The sequence below is a fragment of the Oncorhynchus masou genome, chromosome 23, assembly GCF_036934945.1.
Source record: "Oncorhynchus masou masou isolate Uvic2021 chromosome 23, UVic_Omas_1.1, whole genome shotgun sequence".
In the NCBI taxonomy this organism is placed as follows: Eukaryota; Metazoa; Chordata; class Actinopteri; order Salmoniformes; family Salmonidae; genus Oncorhynchus; species Oncorhynchus masou.
In genome coordinates this window covers 38,333,446-38,355,456 of record NC_088234.1, presented here as the reverse complement: position 1 = coordinate 38,355,456, position 22,011 = coordinate 38,333,446, and the positions used below count along the sequence as shown (strand labels likewise).

At 42.7% G+C, this 22,011-nt stretch overlaps 1 protein-coding gene across 1 annotated transcript; it reads left to right on the top strand.

Moving 5' to 3' along the window:
- Positions 1–2,081: 2,081 nt before the first annotated feature.
- paox (polyamine oxidase) lies at positions 2,082–18,288 on the top strand. The gene is made up of 10 exons (XM_064932008.1): positions 2,082–2,316; positions 7,118–7,294; positions 7,574–7,704; positions 7,791–7,978; positions 8,807–8,997; positions 10,143–10,312; positions 10,437–10,522; positions 10,630–10,742; positions 16,781–16,929; positions 17,026–18,288. The coding sequence occupies exons 1-10, from the start codon at positions 2,157–2,159 to the stop codon at positions 17,176–17,178; spliced, it is 1,518 nt and encodes a 505-aa protein (XP_064788080.1). The 5' UTR covers positions 2,082–2,156; the 3' UTR covers positions 17,179–18,288.
- Positions 18,289–22,011: the final 3,723 nt, after the last annotated feature.

The following is a 22,011-nucleotide window of genomic DNA, read 5'->3' as shown; positions in this document are numbered from 1 at the left end:
TCAGAACATGGCCGTTCTTACAGTGTTCTCCCTGTACACCAAGTCAGGATAAATAAAAGTGGCATATAAGCAGACAATGAAATCTCTTACAATATTCTATGATTACATTTCTCTAAAACTAGTTATAGGCTACATGTGCACCACCAAGTCAGAACAGTAGGCAAAATAATAGGGGTAAATAGACCAAAGCATTAGGGTGAGGCACATGGGCGACTAGCATTTTACTACACAACATATACGTAGTATCACATTCTTAGCTACAGAATATACATTTCCCTACATATTACATAATTTATGCAGCAGCATATAATACATTTTTGGACTCACCTTGTTTTGCTGTGTTCCTTCGTGGGAAAATGTTGTCATCAAGTCTGGCATTCTCTGGTATTATGATACTATCAAAACAACTGGGAACTCTGGAAAAAAGCAAGGTTGAATCATGATGAAGTCATTGGTCTTCAGGTCGTAGCTCTAGAAAGAGGACGGATTTACAAATTCTGAGTTGGATGACCGTTCAAAGCGTATTTTCCCAGTCGGAGCTCGTTTATTTCTGACTTCCCAGTTCACTTGAACTCACTGAAGTCAAGTTTTCACAGTTCTGAGTTAACAGTTTTGAGCTTCATTGACAGCATGGCATTTTAAACTTGTAAAAGAGACCCTTAATTCCAGATTTGGGACCACACAGCCACTGTCACTGATTCCTTCCAAACTTCTCATTGTTGAATTTGCAATTTCCAGCTTGTTGTGTAATGTTTATGTCCAATGGCCGATGAGCATCGATACATTTTATCTATAATTTCTCTTCATTTTTTTCTCTTCATATGACAAGGATTAAAAGGGATTTACCAGTAGATTGTTGACTTTATTCATGATGATGACTGCTAGCTAAGATTGTGAAAGTATGACGTTTACATGATCAGTCCAATCAAAGCTACTGTACATATAATGTGATTTGACGTCATTTTATCTGTGGCCAATGACCTTGAGCCTTCTTGGCTGGGCACTTCTATTGTAACTCTACGGCAGCATCCAAAGGGCAAACATTTTTGAGGTCTACCCTTAGACTTGGCGGTGAAGTAGTGTCCCCATGAGTGAGAGAACACTGAGCCAATCACGGCGCAACGCTTTGTATTTTCTGCTGGCTTGCCCCACCACCACCACAGAAAGCACTGAGCTTGCCCGAGACACCTGCATTTGAGCTGTCTTACTCAAGAAAACAAAAAAGAGACAAAGTTTGTATGCAGCTTTAATAACTAAATTCTGTATATATTTTTTACATTGTTGCAAACTGATATGTGACACGTGTTAATGCTATAATAATGCTGTAATAACATGGAGCCCCCCCCAAGATGTGGGGCTCCACTGCTCCCTTCTCATATAAACTTAGGATTCATGAGATGCGCAGTAAGAGCATTTGTGCACAAGCCCCCTCAGTGTCATAAATGTAAAATATTTGGTCATGTGTCAAGTGTGCAGGATGGAAAAAATGCTGCAATTGTGGTGGTGAACATGCACCTGAATTCTTGGAGTGCCCTATGAAGGGTGAAGGAGAATGAGGTGGCAAGGGTAAGGAGCGTCCAACGTGTCTCTTATCTGGGGGCGGTGAGAAAATGTAAAGGAGTGTGTGGTGGGGAAGAAGCAATGTTATGTAGAGCCACCACAACCAGCAAAGGTTTCTCATCAACCGAGGGATAGTGAAATGTTACATGTTAAAAAGGTGGACTTTGTATTATTTATTGCAATAGTTATAAACTGTACAGCACAAGTGGAGAAGAAGTATAAGAAAATTGGAGTCATTGTGAATGCTGCTGACGTTTTTAGGGGTCTTCACGATTTCACAGCCGATACAGTGCAATAAATCCTGTCTGTGAATGTACACAGCCCCCTGAGCCTAGGGATGCATTTTGGAATGGACTGTGATTGAAGAAGTATGGTGTTTTTATTTTACTTGTTATTTTACGTGTTTTATTTAGTGTGATGTCGTTTTCCACCTTTCCCGGAATGTTTTTTTTGTTGTTCTTATTCAATACCCCGTACAGCTGGTGGCGGTAATGAACCATTAACATTGGATGCCAACCGCCGTTAAACCCCATCGAAGAAGAATAAGAAGATCGAGGGAGAGACGGAGACCAGTTGATAGACATCAGGATACCGCTATGGCTTTGCGGCACGGTTTCGACTCGCAGATAGTAATAGTTGGCTGTGGAATATCTGGTATTGGAGCAGCTTTGAAGTTAACCAAACATGGTTTCCGCAATGTGAGGATCCTGGAAGCGACGGGGCGTAGTGGAGGAAGGATAAAGACAGGCAAAATGGGTGAGTGTAGAGGGAACAAGAGGAGAGAAAGGGGTGCGTTCGATCGGATCACTTAATTTTGCCAAGTCGATTTTCACCGCTTTTCAATTGCATTATGGGGATAAAATCGTCCGATTTACTCTTACATCTCGACTGCAGGAACTTTACAAAAATCATGTGATCAAAGGTCAGGAAGTTATGTCTTCACTTCACCAACTGCATCCTGCAGCCATCAAGAGGATAGGCGAAAAACGTGAAGTTGATCGATCCCAGTCTAAGGAAGGAGCTGTTTTTTGTTGTTGTTGCATATGACAGTAAAACGTTCTTATGATGACTATAACATGTGTTGGCACCTTGAATTTTCTCATAAAAAGTATACTTCAACAAGTTCTACTCGGGTAAATGTGGCGAACGGCTGAATTTGAACTCTCGTACACCTCGTGATGAAGACAGTCAATCTTCTATCTACTGTTTATAGTCGTAAACACAGCCTGTTGTGAAAACGCAAGTTGCTGTCTGATGAAGAGGAATAGCTATAGTTAAATATCTGTTTTCGAGTGCTCTTGAAATATGCAGCATGCAATACGATTTGTTTTGATCCTGTGAAGAGGTAACATCGTTGACCATTTAGCCAATTTATTGAAAGCTAGGCAATATTACAGTTTGACTAGCCTAGCCAGCTACTATAAACGTCAATTTGTGTTTAATTATCCATATCTCTGTCAGTGAATTAAAATGTTTTGGCATGATTGTCTCATTTCAAGGAACTAGCTGCCATAAATGTTTAATGCTTTTCGACCTGTTCCCAAATTAATGTAATTGGTTCAGAGTTTGTTTTGATATTTTAACCTGGGTGTGGGGGGGCAAAATAAATGTATGCACGATGGTGCGCGCACAGCCAGTTTGGGTTCCGTGTTGGAGACCGCTGCAATATGGATATTTGCCAAAACATATTTAAGCAATAAGGCCCAAGGGGGTGTGGCATATGGCCAATATACCACTGCTAGAGGCTATTCTTAGGAACGATGCAATGCGTTGCCACAATACCCTGAGGAGCCTTATTGCTATAATAATCTTGTTACTATCGTAATTCGAGCAGAAAAAATACATGTTTTGTCATACCTGTGGTATAGGTCTGATATATCATGGCTAACCTAATTGACAGAATGAAAAGGAAGCTTGTACAGACTAAAAATATTCCAAAATATGCCTTTTGTTTGCAACAAGGCACTAAAGTAAAACTGCTAAAAATGTGGCAAAGAAATTAACTTTGTCTTGAATACAAAGCCTTATGTTTGGGGCAAATTCAACACATCACTGAGTACTACTCTTCATATTTTCAACCATGGTGGTGGCTGTATCATGTTATGGCTATGCTTGTCATCGGCAAGGACTAATGCGTTTTTTTACGATAAAAAGAAACGGAATAGAGCTAAATCTTAGGAGGGGGAAATCTGGTTCAGTCTGCTTTCCAACAGACACTGGGAGACATTCACCTTTCAGCAGGACAAATAACCTAAAACCCAAGGCCGAATATGCACTGCAGTTGCTTACCAAGAATGTTCCTGAGTGACTTAGTTACAGTTTTACTTAAATCTGCTTGGAAATCTATGGCAAGACTTGAAAATGGCTGTCTAGAAATGATCAACAACCAACTTGACAGAACTTGAAGAATTGTATAAAAACAATTGTACGATCCAGGTGTGCAAAGCGCTTAGTCTTAACCAGAGATTAAGCTTAGTCTTAATCGCTGCCAAAGGGTATTCTAACGTGTATTGACTCGAGTTCAGGCTGTAACACAACAAAATGTGGAATAAATCAAGGGGTATGAATTCTTTCTGAAGGCACTGTGGCATACCTTGCGACATAATCTGTGTAATAAGATAACCACTTTGATTTCTAAACCAGATTAGTTTTCAAATAGCAGCTGACCAATTCCATGGTGGGCATGCATAGAGTTTGATGCATTGGAACATAAGGTATGGAGAATGATGAATACTAAATGTTAAGTGAATATGAGTATATTTAGGTGGTTTAAATTATTAACTTTCCCACTAACCTCATAAAAGGTGACTGTGCCTAAATCTTACCAATCCATTTGTTATTCTACAAACTATGACTGAGTGTGAGACATGGTTTTCATGATGTATGTTTCATGCATATACATTCGAAAACAAAGAACACCATGACAGTGTTTCGCCATTTATTGAGTACGGAGACAAATAGCAAAGGTGTCTCAGGCAGTATTTGAAGTATCTAATTATAGGTTAAACTACCAATCAATGTATGTCAAGTGCTGTGGAGGGCACAATCTTACCATGTTGCAGTCCAGAAAGGAGAGCTTTACCATCTATGCCAAAAGCCTGGGCCTCTGACTGTAGAACTGTCATCAACGCATACTTCAGTGTTCCCCCTTCTCTCTAGGAGAATTTGTGTGCCTAGGCCCCATAGGGATGTCGAAAGCAGTGGCAGTTTTAATGGCTGGAATTGAATTAATAGAACAGAGTCAGGCGTGGTTTCCGTAAGTTTAATGAGTTTGATACCATTGCATTCCAGCCATTAAAATAACCCTGTCCCACTAATGCTCCTCCCAACAGCCTCCACTGATCGAAAGGATCCCACCCTGGTCACCAATGTTGCTGACCGATGTAGAGAGCGCCTTAGCAGTATGCAATCTCAAGCTTGTGTGGTCCAGAGATGAGAGCTCTACCATCGATGTCAAAAGCCTGGACTCCTGACGGGGACAATAGAATTCTCCCCACTGCATGTTACAATAGTAAAATAATCTTTTTGTCACCTGTTAAACTGATTCTACATTCTTCAACTCTAAAATGCACTACACTGTGTAAGACAAACTCCACGAGGAGCAAATGCATATGTGGTATCAATGTCTGAATGGTGACAGCAGGGATAATATCTAAATCAAATCAAATACCATTTTATTTGTCATTTGCGCCGAAATACAGCAGGTGCAGTAGACCTTACCGTGAAATGCTTACTTACAAGCCCTTAACAGTGTCGTTTTAAGAAAAATAAGAGTTAAGAAAAAACAAACATTTTACTAAATTAACTCAAATTAAAGAGCAACAATAAAATTACTAACGGTGCTATATTGAAGTAATATGTACATGTAGGTAGGGGTAAAGTGACTTTGCACAGATAATAGTTAATAAACAGCGAGAAGCAGCAGCGTAAAAATGCATGTAGTCCCGGTAGCCATTTGGTTAGCTGTTCAGCAATCTTATGGCTGGGTGGTTGGAGTCTTTGTCAATTTTTTAGCATTCTCACATAGGTGTTCGTTTTGTCCAAGTGGGAAAGGGCGGTGTTTAGTGCAATAGAGATTATGTCATCTGTGGACCTGTTGCGGCAGTATGCAAATTGGGGTAGGTCTGGGGTTTCTGGGATAATGGTGTTGTGAGCCATGACCAGCCTTTCAAAGCACTTCATGGCTACAGATGTGAGTGCTACGGGTCGCTAGTCATTTAGGCAAGTTACCTTGGTGTTCTTGGACACAGGGACTATGGTGGTCTGCTTGAAACATGTAGGTATTACGGACTCGGCTAGGGACAGGTTGAAAATGTCAGTGAAGACATTTGCCAGTTGGTCAGCGCATGCTCGGAGTACACGCCCTGGTAGTCCGTCTGGCCCTGCAGCTTTGTGAATGTTGACCTGTTTTTAAAGGTCTTACTCACATCGGCTACTGGCTTACTGAAATAAAATAACAATGTAAACCCATCTTTGATAAATATGTTAACTTGAATCCGTTTGCAGTCCACATTGTTCTAAGTAATTGCATGGCTGCAATAGCATTCACACTGATATAGGATCTAGGCCTATTGTAAATTGCATTATGGCTGTGCATGGACATGCCAAACATTGTCAATAGGCAAGATTACATTAATTAATTATTGATAAGGCCTAAAAAGAGAATGAATAATAAAATTCAAATTCTAAATAGGCTATGTCACACTTATAGGTACCATCCTTTCTCCCTGTGGGCATATAATGTTAAAACAACGCAGATAATGGATGGTTTTACACACATCCAAACTTTTCACAGTTGCTGGACAAAGATCCAATATATGCTGAACAAAAATGTAGCATGCAACAATTTCAAAGATTTTACTGAGTTACAGTTCATATCAGGAAATCAATTGAAATAAATTTATTAAGCCATAATCTGACTGTGCAATGTCGCAGTCATGTTGGGCCTGGGCGGGCTTAGGCCCACCCACTTGGAGCTAGGCCCAGCCAATCAGAATTAGTTTTTCCCCACAAAAGGGCTTTATTACAGACAGAAATAACCCCCCACCCTAAATAATCCCGCAGAAGCCAAATGTGGAGGTCCTGGGTGGCGTGGGCTTCACGTGGTCTGCGATTGTGAGGCCAGTTGGACGTACTGCCAAATTCTCTAAAACAACGTTGGAGGCGGGTTATGGTAGAGAAATTAACATTAAATTCTCTGGCAACAGCTCTGGTGGACATTCCTACAGTCTGGCCATCTACTCTGATTTCAGGGCACTCTCGTCTGATTGTGCCAGAGTGCAGAATAACTGATGAATTTATAAATGGGCAACACCCATTGAATATGACCAGTGTCAATAAACATTGTCAAAAAAGCATGTGATACAGTAGGCTGTAGCTTTATCAATATGTGGTAATATATCAAACCATGATGCATCTTTAACTGCAGTCTGTATCATAAAACCATAGCACTTGTTTTTATTGCTGTGTAATTGTGTAACCTACACATATGCTTTGTGTTGCTAAACTTGTTTGAATGTATTACACTCTCTCTCTCTCCCTTCCCACTCTCCTCTAGGTAATAACATCATAGAGATTGGTGCTAACTGGATCCATGGTCCGTCGGAGGCTAACCCAGTGTTCTGTCTGTCCAGACAGTACAGCCTGCTGGACCCAGAGAGCCTGACTCCGGAGAACCAGGACCTGGCTATAGGAGGTCACCCACCATGGGTACCAAACTGGTTCTCCAGCTCTGGTAAAAAGTTGGGCCAGACAGAGACTGATTTTAATGGATGAAAATGTAATATTATGTCACCCAGTCAGTTTTTTTTCTTGTCCGTCAGAAGTTAAAATGAGTTGAACTAACATGAGTTGTGTATGTACAAGCGACAGACCAAACTGTGGATGCGCTCTCCGTTCCCTTTTTTGGGTTGGTTTTTGTCGGTCAATGTATGAACCCCATAGAAAAAACATTGGCTCATACAAAGTCTTAGCTAGTCAGTAGTTCGTTAGCATTGTGTTGTGTTTCTACCAGGTCATAAGCTGACTCCAGAGCTGAAGGGTCCTGCTGTAGAGCTGTTTGCTGAGGTGTTGGAGGAGGGAGGCAAGTTCAGTGAACAGGGAGGAGAACCGTATAGCAGTGTTGGAGAGTTCATAAGGACAGAGGTACATCACACATGCGCCCACACACATACACACACTGTATACCTATATCTCTTGTCTGCCTGTTAAATGTGCGTGTGTGTGTGTAGGTGCGTCAGCGTGCAGCAGAGCGGTGGCAAGGTGACAGTCTGTCCTGTCAGTCTGTCCGTCTGTCTTTGATCAGTACTCTGTTGAAGGCGGAGTGTTGTGTGAATGGAACACACACTCTGGACATGCTGGGCCTGGGAGCCTTTGGACTGTACAAGACCTTGCCTGGATTGGACTGCACCTTCCCCCGGTCAGTTTGTGTGGGCTCGCAGGGGATGGGGAAAGCAGGGGTGCGGCTGGGTTAAATGGAATAGTAACTGAAATCTGCACAATGACTGTACTCCTATAACCTCTCACAATGTAGCCTAATATAATATTAGTAGGCTACAAAATTAACATTTGGTGTATCGTTTTACGGCAAGCAATTTTGTCTCTGGAACAGGAGTGGAGAGAAATTATGTATTTATTTCAGCATCTTGAGAGACTGCGAATGGACCATTAAGTACTTTGCAAACGTGCTATCTTTTTCGGAGAAATAAAGCTGACAGTACGCTATTTTAACCACATAAAATATGCATCCAAGACCAACTGAAATATTCTTATCCGAATCTTGTTGGATTGTTTTCACAGCTTTTCATAAAACCGGTCAAACTGATGTCATTTGGAAGTTTTACAGAACATCTTTCCGGTTTATTGCAGTTTCTCCCCGGTCTCTAAATGTTAAAGAAGAACTTTACAGATGTCAGCAAGATTATTGATACATTTATTCTATTGATTTTCATGACGTTATTCTGGTGAGCAAGGCTTTATGAAGTATTCTAGGGCAACAAGTAATGACCGAAGAGAAGCTGCGTGTATCTAATTCTAAACAAGTTGAGTAACAAATAGCCTACCAAATGTCGTAAATTATAAGCATAAAATATCTAGATTAGGCTGTCAAAAAATCCTTCTGCTGTGTGTGTGTGTGTGTGTGTGTGTGTGTGTGTGTGTGTGTGTGTGTGTGTGTGGACATCGATTGCACCTTTCTCAGTTTACCGCTGTGTGAGTGACTTGACTAGACTGTTGTTCACTCTTTCAGAGGTTATGAAGGGTTAATCGACAACTTGATGAAAGAGCTTCCTACTGGGATAGTGTCCTACAATCGACCAGTCAGCTGTGTCCACTGGCAGAAGGTGGTGAGGAAAGGAGGGAGAGAGTACCCTGTAGTGGTGGAGTGTGAGGATGGAGAGAGAATCCCAGCGGACCACGTCATCCTCACTGTCCCTCTCGGTAGGTCTCACACACACACACACACACACAGATGTCAAGTGACTACTGTTAAAATGTTCTCTTATATTACATTTTATGACATCTCTTCTAAGTTTCTAAACATTAACCTTTTATAACCAGTAACAGACATTGTGACCATACCTTCTCAAAGAACTGGAAGTCTGAGTTTTCTGTGCTGACAGGCTACCTAAAATAGGCACCATGCCATGTCTCTCTTCTCCTCTCGTTTACTTTTTTTTTAGAATAACCTCCAAAACTACACTGGACAAAAATATAAATGCTGCAATTTCAAAGATTTTACTGAGTTACAGTTCATATAAGGAAATCAGTCCAGATTTGCATCTGTTGGTCACAGATAACTATTTTTAAAGTAGGGGCGTGGGTCAGAAAACCAGGCTGTTGATTGTGGGATGTCGTCCCATTCAATGACTGTGCGAAGTTGCTGGATATTGGCAGGAACACGCTGTCGTACACGCCGATCCAGAACATCCCGAACATGCTCAATGGGTGACATGTCTGGTGAATATGCAGGCTATGGAAGAACTGGGACATTTTCAGTTTCCAGGAATTGTGTACAGATCCTTGCGACATGGGGCTGTACATGAACATGCTAGAACATGAGGTGATTGAGGCGGAAGAATGGCACGACAATGGGCCTCGGGATCTCGTCATGGTATCTCTGTGCATTCAAATTGCCATCGCTAAAATGCAATTGTGTTCGTTGTCCATAGCTTATGCCTGCCCATACCATAATCTGGTGGACATTCCTGCAGTCAGCATGCCAATTACACGCTCCCTCAGAACTTGAGACATCTGTGGCATTGTGTTTGACAACTTCACATTTTTAGTGGCCTTTTATTGTCCGCAGCACAGGGTGCACCTGTGTAATGATCTCCTGTTTAATCAGCTTCCTGATATGCCACACTTGTCAGGTGGATGGATTATCTTGACAAAGGAAAAATGCTCACTAACAGGGATGTAAACAAATTTGTGCACAAAATTTGAGAGAAATTTGCATAATGTGCATATGGAACATTTCTGGGATCTTTTATTTCAGCTCATGAAACATGGGACCAATACTTTTTACATGAAGTGTTTACATTTTTGTTCAGTGTACCTAATAATATCTACTATTATTCTATCAGGTTATCTGAAGAAGCATCATGGTACCCTCCTCTCCCCTCCTCTACCCCTCCACAAGCTGCACTCTGTTCAGAGGATGGGCTTTGGAACCAACAACAAGATCTTTGTGGAGTTTGACCAACCCTGGTGGGACGACGACTGTGAGGTCATATACCTGGTTTGGGAAGACGAGGTATGAAACACAAAGCATGCGGTGAAAAGAGTATTGGGCCCAAAACGGATCCTTGAGGAACACAATATATATCTATCATTGCAAACACACAGACAGTAACAGTAGTTTTACTGTTGCCCTCTAGTCAGACTTGGTGGACCAGGTATCAGATGTGGAGAGACTCTGGATCAAGAAACTGTTTGGTTTCACTGTCCTCAAACCCACTGAGCGGTAATTAATACATACACACAATCTAAAGATCTCTAACTCAATGTCTTGAACTCCTCACGGCTCTTGCCTCTCACCCTCTTTCCCCCTCTCTACCCCTGTCTCTCCAGGTATGGCCATGTGTTGTGTGGCTGGATCGCTGGTCATGAGTCTGAGTTCATGGAGACTCTGCCAGAACAGGACGTCACACACTCCGTAACACACCTGATACGCAGGTTCACAGGTAAACCTTCTAACATCTAACCCCTCCATCACATGCCTCATATACAGGTTAACCCATTGTACTTTCATGTCTGTAATCTCCACTTCAGTCAGTAGTGTGTTAATCTTTTGTTCCCTTTTTGTTCGTAGAGGCAAACTAGCTACTACTAGGTATTCCTGCTTCGCCACGGTGGAGTTGCTTGTGTAGCTCTATTGTTTAGTATAGTGTTAAGTCGCTTGGTTATTCTAAACGGACCTTGCTTTTGTCAATAAGGCCATCTAGCCTAGCTTGGACTGAAAAGACTCCTGGCTAACATCAGCTAGCAGCCTTGACTTTCTGTGAATGAAGCTTTCCCCCAGCTTAATGGCAACCCCATTCCTATTTCCAATTCCTGGAGTTGGAGGATTTCGAGGAATCGGGTCTTGCGTGCACCTCCGATGAGGAAGCAGCCCCTTTAAACTTGGCTAGGCTAACCGCCGGAGCGAGGGGCCTTAACACAGGTCTGAGCGACCAATGCGCAAGAAAAAGGGGTTATGACACCCACCCCATCTCAGATTGTTCAGAAATCGTTTTATGTTAAAAACGGATAAAATTCGCATTCCTGTAACATTATTTTGTTGAAATAGAATTTTGATCTCTGGGAAATAAAGCTAATTGATTGCACCCAAATTGGCATTTTTTTAATTGATAGGATTCATATATTTTAGTATAGTACCTAACATCCGATTTGGATCAAACTTATTTGGACATAAAAAAATGGTAAAAAGTCACCCATGGACACGCCACGCCAGTCCCACCCCAACAACGAGTATATAGTATCAGTGCTCCATGTCTGACAATTAGTATGCAGCTGTGGCTCGGTGTATTGATTCTTCATCCTTAGATATGAAGTGTGAAAATGCTAATATAGGTTCCATTGACTTGCACTGGATCTGTGCCACAAACGCTAAAAAAAAGTTAGCATTTGAAACATAACCAAAGCGTGGGTTTCTGTCATACCTTGACCATAGACTGCTTACAGGGTAAGGAAACTAATATGTAATTTGGGTGAACTATTCCTTTAACATTGAGGGGAGGGGTAATTCTTACATTTAAAAAGAAAAATCACCTAAAAGCATGAACAGAACCATCTAGTCGTCAGAACCTGATAATATCAGGATGTACAGTGCATTCAGAAAGACCCTTTCATTTTTCCCACATTTCGTTACTTAAATTGATTAAATCATTTATTTTTTTCTCATCACCCTACCTACACACACAATACCCCATATTGACAAAGAAAAAACTTGTTTTTAGAAATTTGCAAATGTAGAAGTTTAGACATTTGCAAATGTATTTAAAATTAAAAACATATCTTATTTACATAAGTATTCAGAGCCTTTACTCAGTACTTTGTTGAAGCACTTTTGGCAGCGATTACAGCCTCGAGTCTTCTTGGGTATGATGCTACAAGCATGGCATACCTGTATTTGGGGAGTTTCTCCCATTGTAATCTGCAGATCCTCTCGAGCTCTGTCAGGTTGGATGGGGAGCGTTGCTGCACCTTTATTTTCCGGTCTCTTCAGAGCTGTTTGATGGGGTTAAAGCCTGGGCACTGGCTGGGCCACTCAAGGACATTCAGAGATTTGTCACGAAGCCACTCCTGCGTTGTCTTGGCTGTGTGCTTCGCCCCAGTCTACGCACTGAAGCAGGGTTTCTTCGTTCGTCTTTCCCTCGATCCTGACTACTGGAAAACATCCCCACAGCAGGATGCTGCCACTACCATGCTTCACTGTAGGGATGGTGCCAGGTTTCGTCCAGACGTGACACATGGTGTTCAGGCCAGAGAATCTTATTTATCATGGTCGGAGAGTCCTTTAGGTGACTTTTTACAAACCAAGCAGGCTCTCATGTGCATTTTACTGAGGAGTGGCTTCCGTCTGGCCACTCTACCATAAAGGCCTGATTGGCAGAGTGCTGCAGAGATGGTTGCCCTTCTGGAAGTTTCTGCCATCTCCACAGAGGAACTCTGGAGCTCTGTCAGAGTGACCATCGGGTTCTTGACCAAGGCCCTTCTCCCCCGATTGCTCAGTTTGGCCGGGCTGCCAGCCCTAGGAAGACTCTTGGTGGTTCCAAACGTCTTCCATTTAAGGATGATAGAGGCCACTGTGTTCTTGGGGACCATCCTCTCTCAGAGCTCTACGGACAAATCCTTTGACCTCATGGCTTGTGTTCTTGCTCTGACATGCACTGTCAACTCGGGGACCTTTTATATAGACATGTGCCTTTCCAAGTCATGTCCAATCAATTGAATGTACCACGGGTGGACTCCAAGTTGTAGAAACATCTCAAGGATGATCAATGGAAACAGGATGCACCTGAGCTCAATTTCAAGTCTCCTTGCAGGGGTCTGAATACTATTTAATATATATATTTTTAATCTAAAAACCTGTTTTCATTTTGTCATGATGTGGTATTGTGTGTAGAATGAGGAACATTTTGTAATTTAATCCATTTTAGAATCAGGCTGTAACAAAATGTGGAAAAGTGAAGGGGTCTGAACTTTCGTAAGCACTGTAGGATGGGTCAAAATCTTTAATTTGTCATGACTCTCCTGATAGGATCCAAAGATCAGGTTACAATGGATCAGTGTCTACTGAGCCCTCTCACCCGCAGAGGGGAGGAGGAATTGGTGTGTGGGTTTTATGACACCTCACGTCGATTGTAAATTGTAGGCAGCAGACAACTCCATTTGGTCTCTAGTATTGGTGAATGGAATACCTTTGTTACAGAAGGTTTTGCCGCTCAAAAACTCTAACGTCCAACAGTGAACACTGGGACAATATTTCAACATCTGAATGTGGGGAATGATGAGAGACGGAATATGGGAAATTAATGTCTATTTTGTGATGTCATTAAGAATGGTATAAAAGTGATATAACAAATCTTGTAACTTGAAGAGCTTTCACACTGTGTATATCAGGTTTACATCCTTTACGCTGTGTAGGAAATGACATGAATGAAGATAATATTTTTGTAAAGATAGGAATGTGAATTTAGTTTTCTAACGAGATTATAGTTTTTGATCTTTTGCCCTGTAACTAGCCACGCCCGAGGTAGCTCAGAGAGCGTGTCAGTATGATGGAAATGCCCCTTTTTACCCAGTGTATAAAAGACGGAGTTAATAATTAACATGTCAGACTAGAAGGACCACAAGCTGCAGCTTGGTCTCCATTGGTCACTACCCTGAAAATCAACACGAGTTGAAGACAAAGTAGCCTCTAACAATGACCATGCCTCATCAGGCCTCAGGACTGCCTGGCCTGATGACTGCTGGCTGTCCCCAGTCCACCTGGTTTCAACTGTTCTGCCTGCGGCTACGGAACACTGACCTGTTCACAGGACGTGCTACCTTGTCCCGGACAGACTGACCCTAGCCCCCCGGCACATAGACTATTGCTGCATAGATACTGGAGGCTGATCACTTATCCCAGGTGCACATTTGCCACACTTGGACAGAGATTTCGGGTCTGTGGGCTCCAAAGATCTGAGAGGTCCAATTGTTCATTTTCAGGGTGTTAATTTCCCTACATATCCCTCCACTTTGAAAGTGTACATGGCTGCTATTTCAGTGTGTCATGTGGAAATTCAATGTGCAATCTCAGACCGGTATCTAAACCTTTTGTGCCCACTTGGGATTTAGCTTTGGTTTTGGATGCTCTGTGTGAGGCCCCCTTTTGAACCACTGGAGCCTGCGGTTCTGAATATCCTCCTACATAACCTCCTTGTTTGTGTCTTTGGCCTCGGCTAAACGCGTTGGGGATCTCCATGTGTTATCCGTACACCCTTCTTGTACTCTGTTCGCCGCTGGCGACTATAAGGGGACGTTGCATCCTAATGTGGCTTTCGCCCCAACGGTCTTGACTAAGTCTTACATACAGGTCTCTAGCTATGAGCTATTTCCTTTTCGACTCCTTCATTTGCTTCTGAGAAGCAACGGATCCGGGCTATCCACTTACGTGACCAGCTTTTTGTCTGTTTGCTAATCCATCTCGCGGCAGGGCGATCTCTGAGCAGCGTCTCTCCCAATGGATATTGGAGGCGATCTCCCTGGCATATACAGTGGCAAGAAAAGGATGTGAACCCTTTGGAAATACCTGGATTTCTGCATAAATTGGTCATAAAATTTGATTTGATCTTCATCTAGGTCATAACAATGGACAATTATAAGTTTTCACGTCTTTATTGAACACATCATGTAAACGTTCACAGTGCAGGGTGGAAAAAGTATGTGAACCCTTGGATTTAATAACTGGTTGACCCTCCTTTGGCAGCAATAACCTCAACCAAATGTTTTCTGTAGTTGCGGATAAGACCTGTGCAACGGTCAGGAGTTTTGGACCATTCCTCTTTACAAAACTGTTTCAGTTCAGCAATATTCTTGGGATGTCTGGCGTGAACTGCTCTCTTGAGATCATGCCACAGCATCTCAATCAGGTTGAAGTCAGGATTCTTACTGGGCCACTCCAGAAGGCATATTTTCTTCTGTTGAAGCCATTCTGTTAATTGATTTACCTCTGTTTTGGGTCGTTGTCCTGTTGCATCACCCAACTTCTGTTGAGCTTCAATTGGTGGACATATAGCCTTACATTATCCTGCAAAATGTCTTGATAAACTTGGGAATTCATTTTTCCGTCTGATAGCAAGCTGTCCAGGCCCTGAGGCAGCAAAACAGCCCCAAACCGATGATGCTCCCTCCACCATACTTTACAGTTGGGATGAGGTTTTGATGTTGGTGTGCTGTGCTGTGCCTTTTTGTTCTCCACACGGTGTTGTGTTCCAAACAACTAAACTTTAGTTTAATCTGTCCACAGAATATTTTGCCAGTAGCGCTGTGGAACATCCACATTTACATTACATTTAAGTCATTTAGCAGACGCTCTTATCCAGAGCGACTTACTGCAAATCCAGGTGCTCTTCTGCAAACTTCAGACGTGTAGTAAGGTCTTCTTCCGTGGTGTCCTCACATGAACATCATTTAGTGTTTTACGTATCGTAGACTCTTCAACAGATATGTTCCAGAGATTTCTGGAAGTCTTTAGCTGACACTAGGACTCTTCTTAACTCCAGGTTAGCTGACTCCTGACTTCAATTAGCTTTTGGAGAAGTCATTAGCGAAGGGGTTCACATACTTTTTCCAACCTACACTGTGAATGTTTAAATGATGTTTTCAATATAGACAAGAAATACAATAATTTGTGTTATTAGTTTTTAAGCACACTAAGTTTGTCTATTGTTGTGACTTAGATGAAGATCAGATCAAATCAAATTTGATGGCAAATTTATGCAGAAATCATGGTAATTCCAAAGGGTTCACATACTTGTTCACATACTTTTTCTTGTCACTATAGCAGCAAGGGTTACCTAGCGGTGTACGTGCCCACTCTACCCAGGGGTCTGTCAGCGTCTTGGGCTTTATTTAAAGAATTGACTGTTGGATATTTGTGCGCTGGCAAGTTGGGCATCACCACACTTTTGTGAGGTTTGTCGCTTGGATGTGACTGCTCCAAGTGTAGCCCATAGCGTGCTGACAGGAGAGGGTCTAAGGCAACGTGCAATCCCCAGATGACTGCATCTTGCAGGTTGGAGGTCTGGGTGGTCTTCCATGGGATATTTCACTTGGTATCCATTGGGTCGACTTGGGACAGGATTACATTTCCCCATAGTTGTGTTGTACCCAGAGTACCAACTGAAAGTGAATGTAACGTTATGACTATAACTACATTTCCTTGGAGGAAAATGAGGTACAACGTCTGTTTGGCCCTGCGCCACCCGGTTCTGGGCGCAGTGAGGTGTAGTACCTACTTGAAGGAATATATCCGAGCCTCAGAGTTATCACCTGTGGAAGGCAGGGCTTCCAACGTGTCGTGGATTTCATTGGCCTCATCAGGAGTGACTTTAGTTCTTCAATATACGTTGCGACTGTTACTCCACATAGTTGTATTGTATCTCCTTTTCCCTCCTTCAGGGAACAGTAGTTATAGTCATAACGTTACGTTTCTGTGTGTTTGTGTGTGTAGGGAACCCAACCATCACCCCACGGCGTGTCCTGAGGTCTCAGTGGTTCCATGACCCATGGACCTGTGGCTCCTACACCTATACCGCTATTGGAACCTCACTGCAGGATATACACAACCTGGCTGAACCACTACCACAACAAGGGGAACAGGTATACACAGTTCATGTGGTGTATTCTGTCATCTTTTGACCCACCTTCTCTCTCTCTCATATTCTCTCTTATATATTCTCTCTCTCTCTCTCTCAGCCTCTCCAGGTGTTGTTTGCTGGAGAAGCCACCCATCCTTCCTTCTTCTCCACTGTCCATGGAGCGCTGCTTTCTGGCTGGAGGGAAGCTGGTAGACTCATATCTCACTACTCCGCCCCCAGCACATTTCAGCCAACCGGATCAAAGCTATAAGGACAAGAACTCACTCGTTGTAAAAGTGTTATATACTGAACAAAAATATAAATGCAACATGCAACAAGATTTTACTGAGTTACAGTTTGTAGAAGGAAGTCAGTCAATTGAAATAGATAAATTAGGCCCTAATCTATTCATTTCACCGCCACCCACTGAAGAGCCGGACATTAGAATGAGCCCCCCCCCACACACACACACACACACACACACACACACACAAAAGGGCTTTATAACGGACATAAATATTCAGTACTCAATACTCAGTTGCCTTTTATTGTCCCCAGCACAAGGTTCACCTGTGTGATCATCTTCCTGTTTAATCAGCTTCTTTATATGCCACACCTGTCAAGTGGATGGATTATCTTGGCAAAGGAGAAATGCTCACTAACAGGGATGTAAACAAATTTGTGAACAAAATTTGACAGAAATATGCTTTTTGTGTATGGAAGATTTCTGTGAAAAAAATGTTGTTGTTTTTTTAACATTTCGGCTCAAGAAACATAGGATCAACACTTTGCATGTTGCGTTTTATATTTTTGTTCAGTATATCTCTGGGTATAAGTTACCCTTATGTTTAGTTCTAGGATCCGCTTACCCTCCACAAGTCCTAATATTAACCATTAGGGGAGAAGCAAAAAACAGAACTTAAAACAGTGTGTAGGGACAACTTGATCTTACACAAAAGGGCTCCATATCTTTGACTGTCCAACGTGGGTTAATGTTCCCAGAACCTATTGCTACTGAAACATTTGTTGAATATTATGATCTTCACCAAAGATTTGTTTTAGGAGATTATTCACGATTTGAAATTGTTTTGATTATTACTTAAATCAAATTAATCGCAAGCCACTCAGTCTCATGGTGTCTGATTTTACTGTTAACAATTGGTGTTTAAATGTAATGATTTTAGATTTCAAAATGTTCACCATTACTTTGTGTCTTATTTTTTTAATGTAATGTTTAATATCACGCCTTAAATCTGTCCTCTTAAATATACTGTTCATATCAATAAAAAAACGATGTATTGCACAAACTTTCATAGGAAATGTTTTGTACTCTCATCTATACACTGCTCAAAAAAATAAAGGGAACACTTAAACAACACAATGTAACTCCAAGTCAATCACACTTCTGTGAAATCAAACTGTCCACTTAGGAAGCAACACTGATTGACAAATTTCACATGCTGTTGTGCAAATGGATTAGACAACAGGTGGAAATTATAGGCAATTAGCAAGACACCCCCAATAAAGGAGTGGTTCTGCAGGTGATAACCACAGACCACTTCTCAGTTCCTATGCTTCCTGGCTGATGTTTTGGTCACTTTTGAATGCTGGCGGTGCTTTCACTCTAGTGGTAGCATGAGACGGAGTATGCAACCCACACAAGTGGCTCAGGTAGTGCAGCTCATCCAGGATGGCACATCAATGTGAGCTGTGGCAAGAAGGTTTGCTGTGTCTGTCAGCGTAGTGTCCAGAGCATGGAGGCGCTACCAGGAGACAGGCCAGTACATAAGGAGGCGCTCCCAGTAGCAGGCCCGCTACCTCCGCCTTTGTGCAAGGAGGAGCACTGCCAGAGCCCTTCAAAATGACCTCCAGCAGGCCACAAATGTGCATGTGTCTGCTCAAATGGTCAGAAACAGACTGTATGAGGGCCCGACCTCCACAGGTGGGGGTTGTGCTGCTTACAGCCCAACACAGTGCAGGACGTTTGGCATTTGCCAGAGAACACCAAGATTGGCAAATTCACCACTGGCGCCCTGTGCTCTTCACAGATGAAAGCAGGTTCACACTGAGCACATGTGACAGAGTCTGGAGACGCCGTGGAGAACGTTCTGCTGCCTGCAACATCCTCCAGCATGACCGGTTTGGCGGTGGGTCAGTCATGGTGTGGGGTGGCATTTCTTTGGGGGGCCGCACAGGCTTCCATGTGCTCACTAGAGGTAGCCTGACTGCCATTAGGTACCGAGATGAGATCCTCAGACCCCTTGTGAGACCATATGCTGGTGCGGTTGGCCCTGGGTTCCTCCTAATGCAATGGACTGGCCCTCCCGTTCCCCAGACCTGAATCCAATTGAGCACATCTGGGACATCATGTCTCGCTCCATCCACCAACGCCACATTGCACCACAGACTGTCCAGGAGATGGCGGATGCTTTAGTCCAGGTCTCAGAGGAAATCCCTCACCAGACCATCCGCCACCTCATCAGGAGCATGCCCAGGTGTTGTAGGGAGGTCATAGAGGCACGTGGAGGCCATACACACTACTGAGCCTCATTTTGACTTGTTTTAAGGACATTACATCAAAGTTGGACCAGCCTGTAGTGTGGTTTTCCACTTTAATTTGGAGTGTGACTCCAAATCCAGACCTCCATGGGTTGATAAATTTGATTTCCATCGATAATTTTTGTGTGATTTTGTTGTCAGCACATTCAACTATGTAAAGAAAAAAGTATTTAATAAGAATATTTCATTCATTCAGATCTAAGATGTGTTATTTTAGTGTTCCCTTTATTTTTTTGAGCGTTGTTTTTATATTGTTCTCTCTTTTATATATATTTATATGTGTGGAGTGGTTGAAAAACAAGTTTTAATGACTCCAACCTAAGTGTTTGTAAACTTCCGACTTCACCTGTTTTCAAACAATTGTTTACAGACAGATTATTTCTCTTATAATTCACTATCACAAATCCAGTGGGTCAGAAGTTTACAAACACTAAATTAACTGTTCCTTTAAACAGCCTGGAAAATTCCAGAAAATTATGTCATGGCTTTAGAAGCTTCTAATAGGCTAATTGACATAATATGAGTAAATTGGAGGTGTACCTGTGGATGTATTTCAAGGCATACCTTCAAACTCGGTGCCTCTTTGCTTGACATCATAGGAAAATCAAAAGAAATCAGCCCAGAAAAATTGTAGACAAGTCTGATTCGTCCTTGGGAGCAATTTCCAAACGCCTGAAGTTACCACGTTCATCTGTACAAACAAACAATAGTACGCAAGTATAAACACCATGGGAGCACACAATAATGCGGAAAACTGGTGCGAAAAGTGCAAATCAATGACTTGTGTCATGCACAACAAAGGACCTTGTGAAGATGCTGGAGGAAACAGGTACAAAAGATATCAATATCCACAGTAAAACGAGTTCTATATCGACATAACCTGAAAGGTCGCTCAGCAAGGAAGAAGCCACTGCTCCAAAACCGCCATAAAAAAAAAGCCAGACTACGTTTTTCAACTGCACATGGGGACAAAGATCGTACTTTTTGGAGAAATGTTCTCTGGTCTGATGAAACAAAAATATAACTGTTTGGTCATAATGACCATCGTTATGTTTGGAGGAAAAAGGGGGGTGCTTGCAAGCTGAAGAAGACCATTCCAACCATGAAGCACGGGGGTGGAGGCATCATGTTGTAGGGGTGCTTTTCTGCAGGTGGGACTGGTGCACTTCACAAAATAGATGGCATCATGAAGAGGAAAATTATGTGGATATATTGAAGCAACATCTCAAAACATCAGTCAGGAAGTTAAAGCTTGGTGGCAAATGGGTCTTCCAAATGGACAATGACCCCAAGCATACTTCCAAAGTTGTGGCAAAATGGCTTAAGGACAATGAAGTCAAGGCATTGGAGTGGCCATCACAAAGCCCTGACCTCAATTCTATAGAAAATTTGTGGGCAGAACTGAAAAGGTGTGTGCGAGCAAAGAGGCCAACAAACCTGGCTCAGTTACCCAACTTTTTGTGAGAAGCTTGTGGAAGGCTACCCAAAACGTTTGATCCAAGTCACTTGTTGGCTGTTTTTCCTCCACTCTGCGGTCCAACTTATCCCAAACCATCTCAATTGGGTTAAGGTCGGGTGATTGTGGAGGCCAGGTCCTCTGATGCAGCACTCCATCACTCTCCTTGGTGAAATAGCCCTTACACAGCCTGGAGGTGTGTTGGGTCATTGTCGTGTTGAAAACAAATGATAGTCCTATTACGCACAAAACAGATGGGATGGCGTATCGCTGCAGAATGCTGTGGTAGCCATGCTGATTAAGTGTGCCTTAAATTCTACATAAATCACAGACAGTGTCACCAGCAAAGCATCATCACACCTCCATGCTTCACAGTGGGAACCACACATACGGAGATAATCCGTTCACCTACTCTCCATTCACTTACACGGCGGTTGGAACTATCGTTTGGCCCTGTCCGGGGGTGTCGTTGGACGGGGCCACAGTGTCTCCTGACCCCTCCTGTCTCAGCCTCCAGTATTTATGCTGCAGTAGTTTATGTGTAGGGGGGCTAGGGTCAGTCTGTTATATCTGGAGTGTTTCTCCTGTCTTACCTGGTTTCCTGTGTGAATTTAAGTATGCTCTCTCTAATTCTCTTTCTTTCTCTCTCTTGGAGGACCTGAGCCCTAAGACCATGGCTCAGGACTACCTGTCCTGATTAATCCTTGCTGTCCCCAGTCCACCTGGCCGTGCTGCTAATCCAGTTTCAACTGTTCTACCTGCAGCTATGGAACCCTGACCTGTTCACAGGACGTGCTACCTGTCCCAGACCTGCTGTTTTCAACTCTCTAGAGACAGCAGGAGCGGTAGAGATACTCTGAATGATCGGCTATGAAAAGCCAACTGACATTTACTCCTGAGGTGCTAACCTGTTGCACCCTCGACATCCACTGTCATTATTATTATTTGACCCTGCAGGTCATATATGAACATTTGAACATCTTGGCCATGTTCTGTTATAATCTCCACCCGGCACAGCCAGAAGAGGACTGGCCACCCCACATAGCCTGGTTCCTCTCTTGGTTTCTTCCTAGGTTCTGGCCTTTTATG

Coding starts and splice junctions, on each gene's coding strand:
- paox (XM_064932008.1), top strand. CDS start 2,157: ATGGCTTTGCGGCACGGTTTCGACTCGCAGATAGTAATAGTTGGCTGT. Junction 7,295..7,573: donor AAACTGGTTCTCCAGCTCTG/GTAAAAAGTTGG, acceptor TGTTTCTACCAG/GTCATAAGCTGACTCCAGAG. Junction 7,705..7,790: donor GAGAGTTCATAAGGACAGAG/GTACATCACACA, acceptor GTGTGTGTGTAG/GTGCGTCAGCGTGCAGCAGA.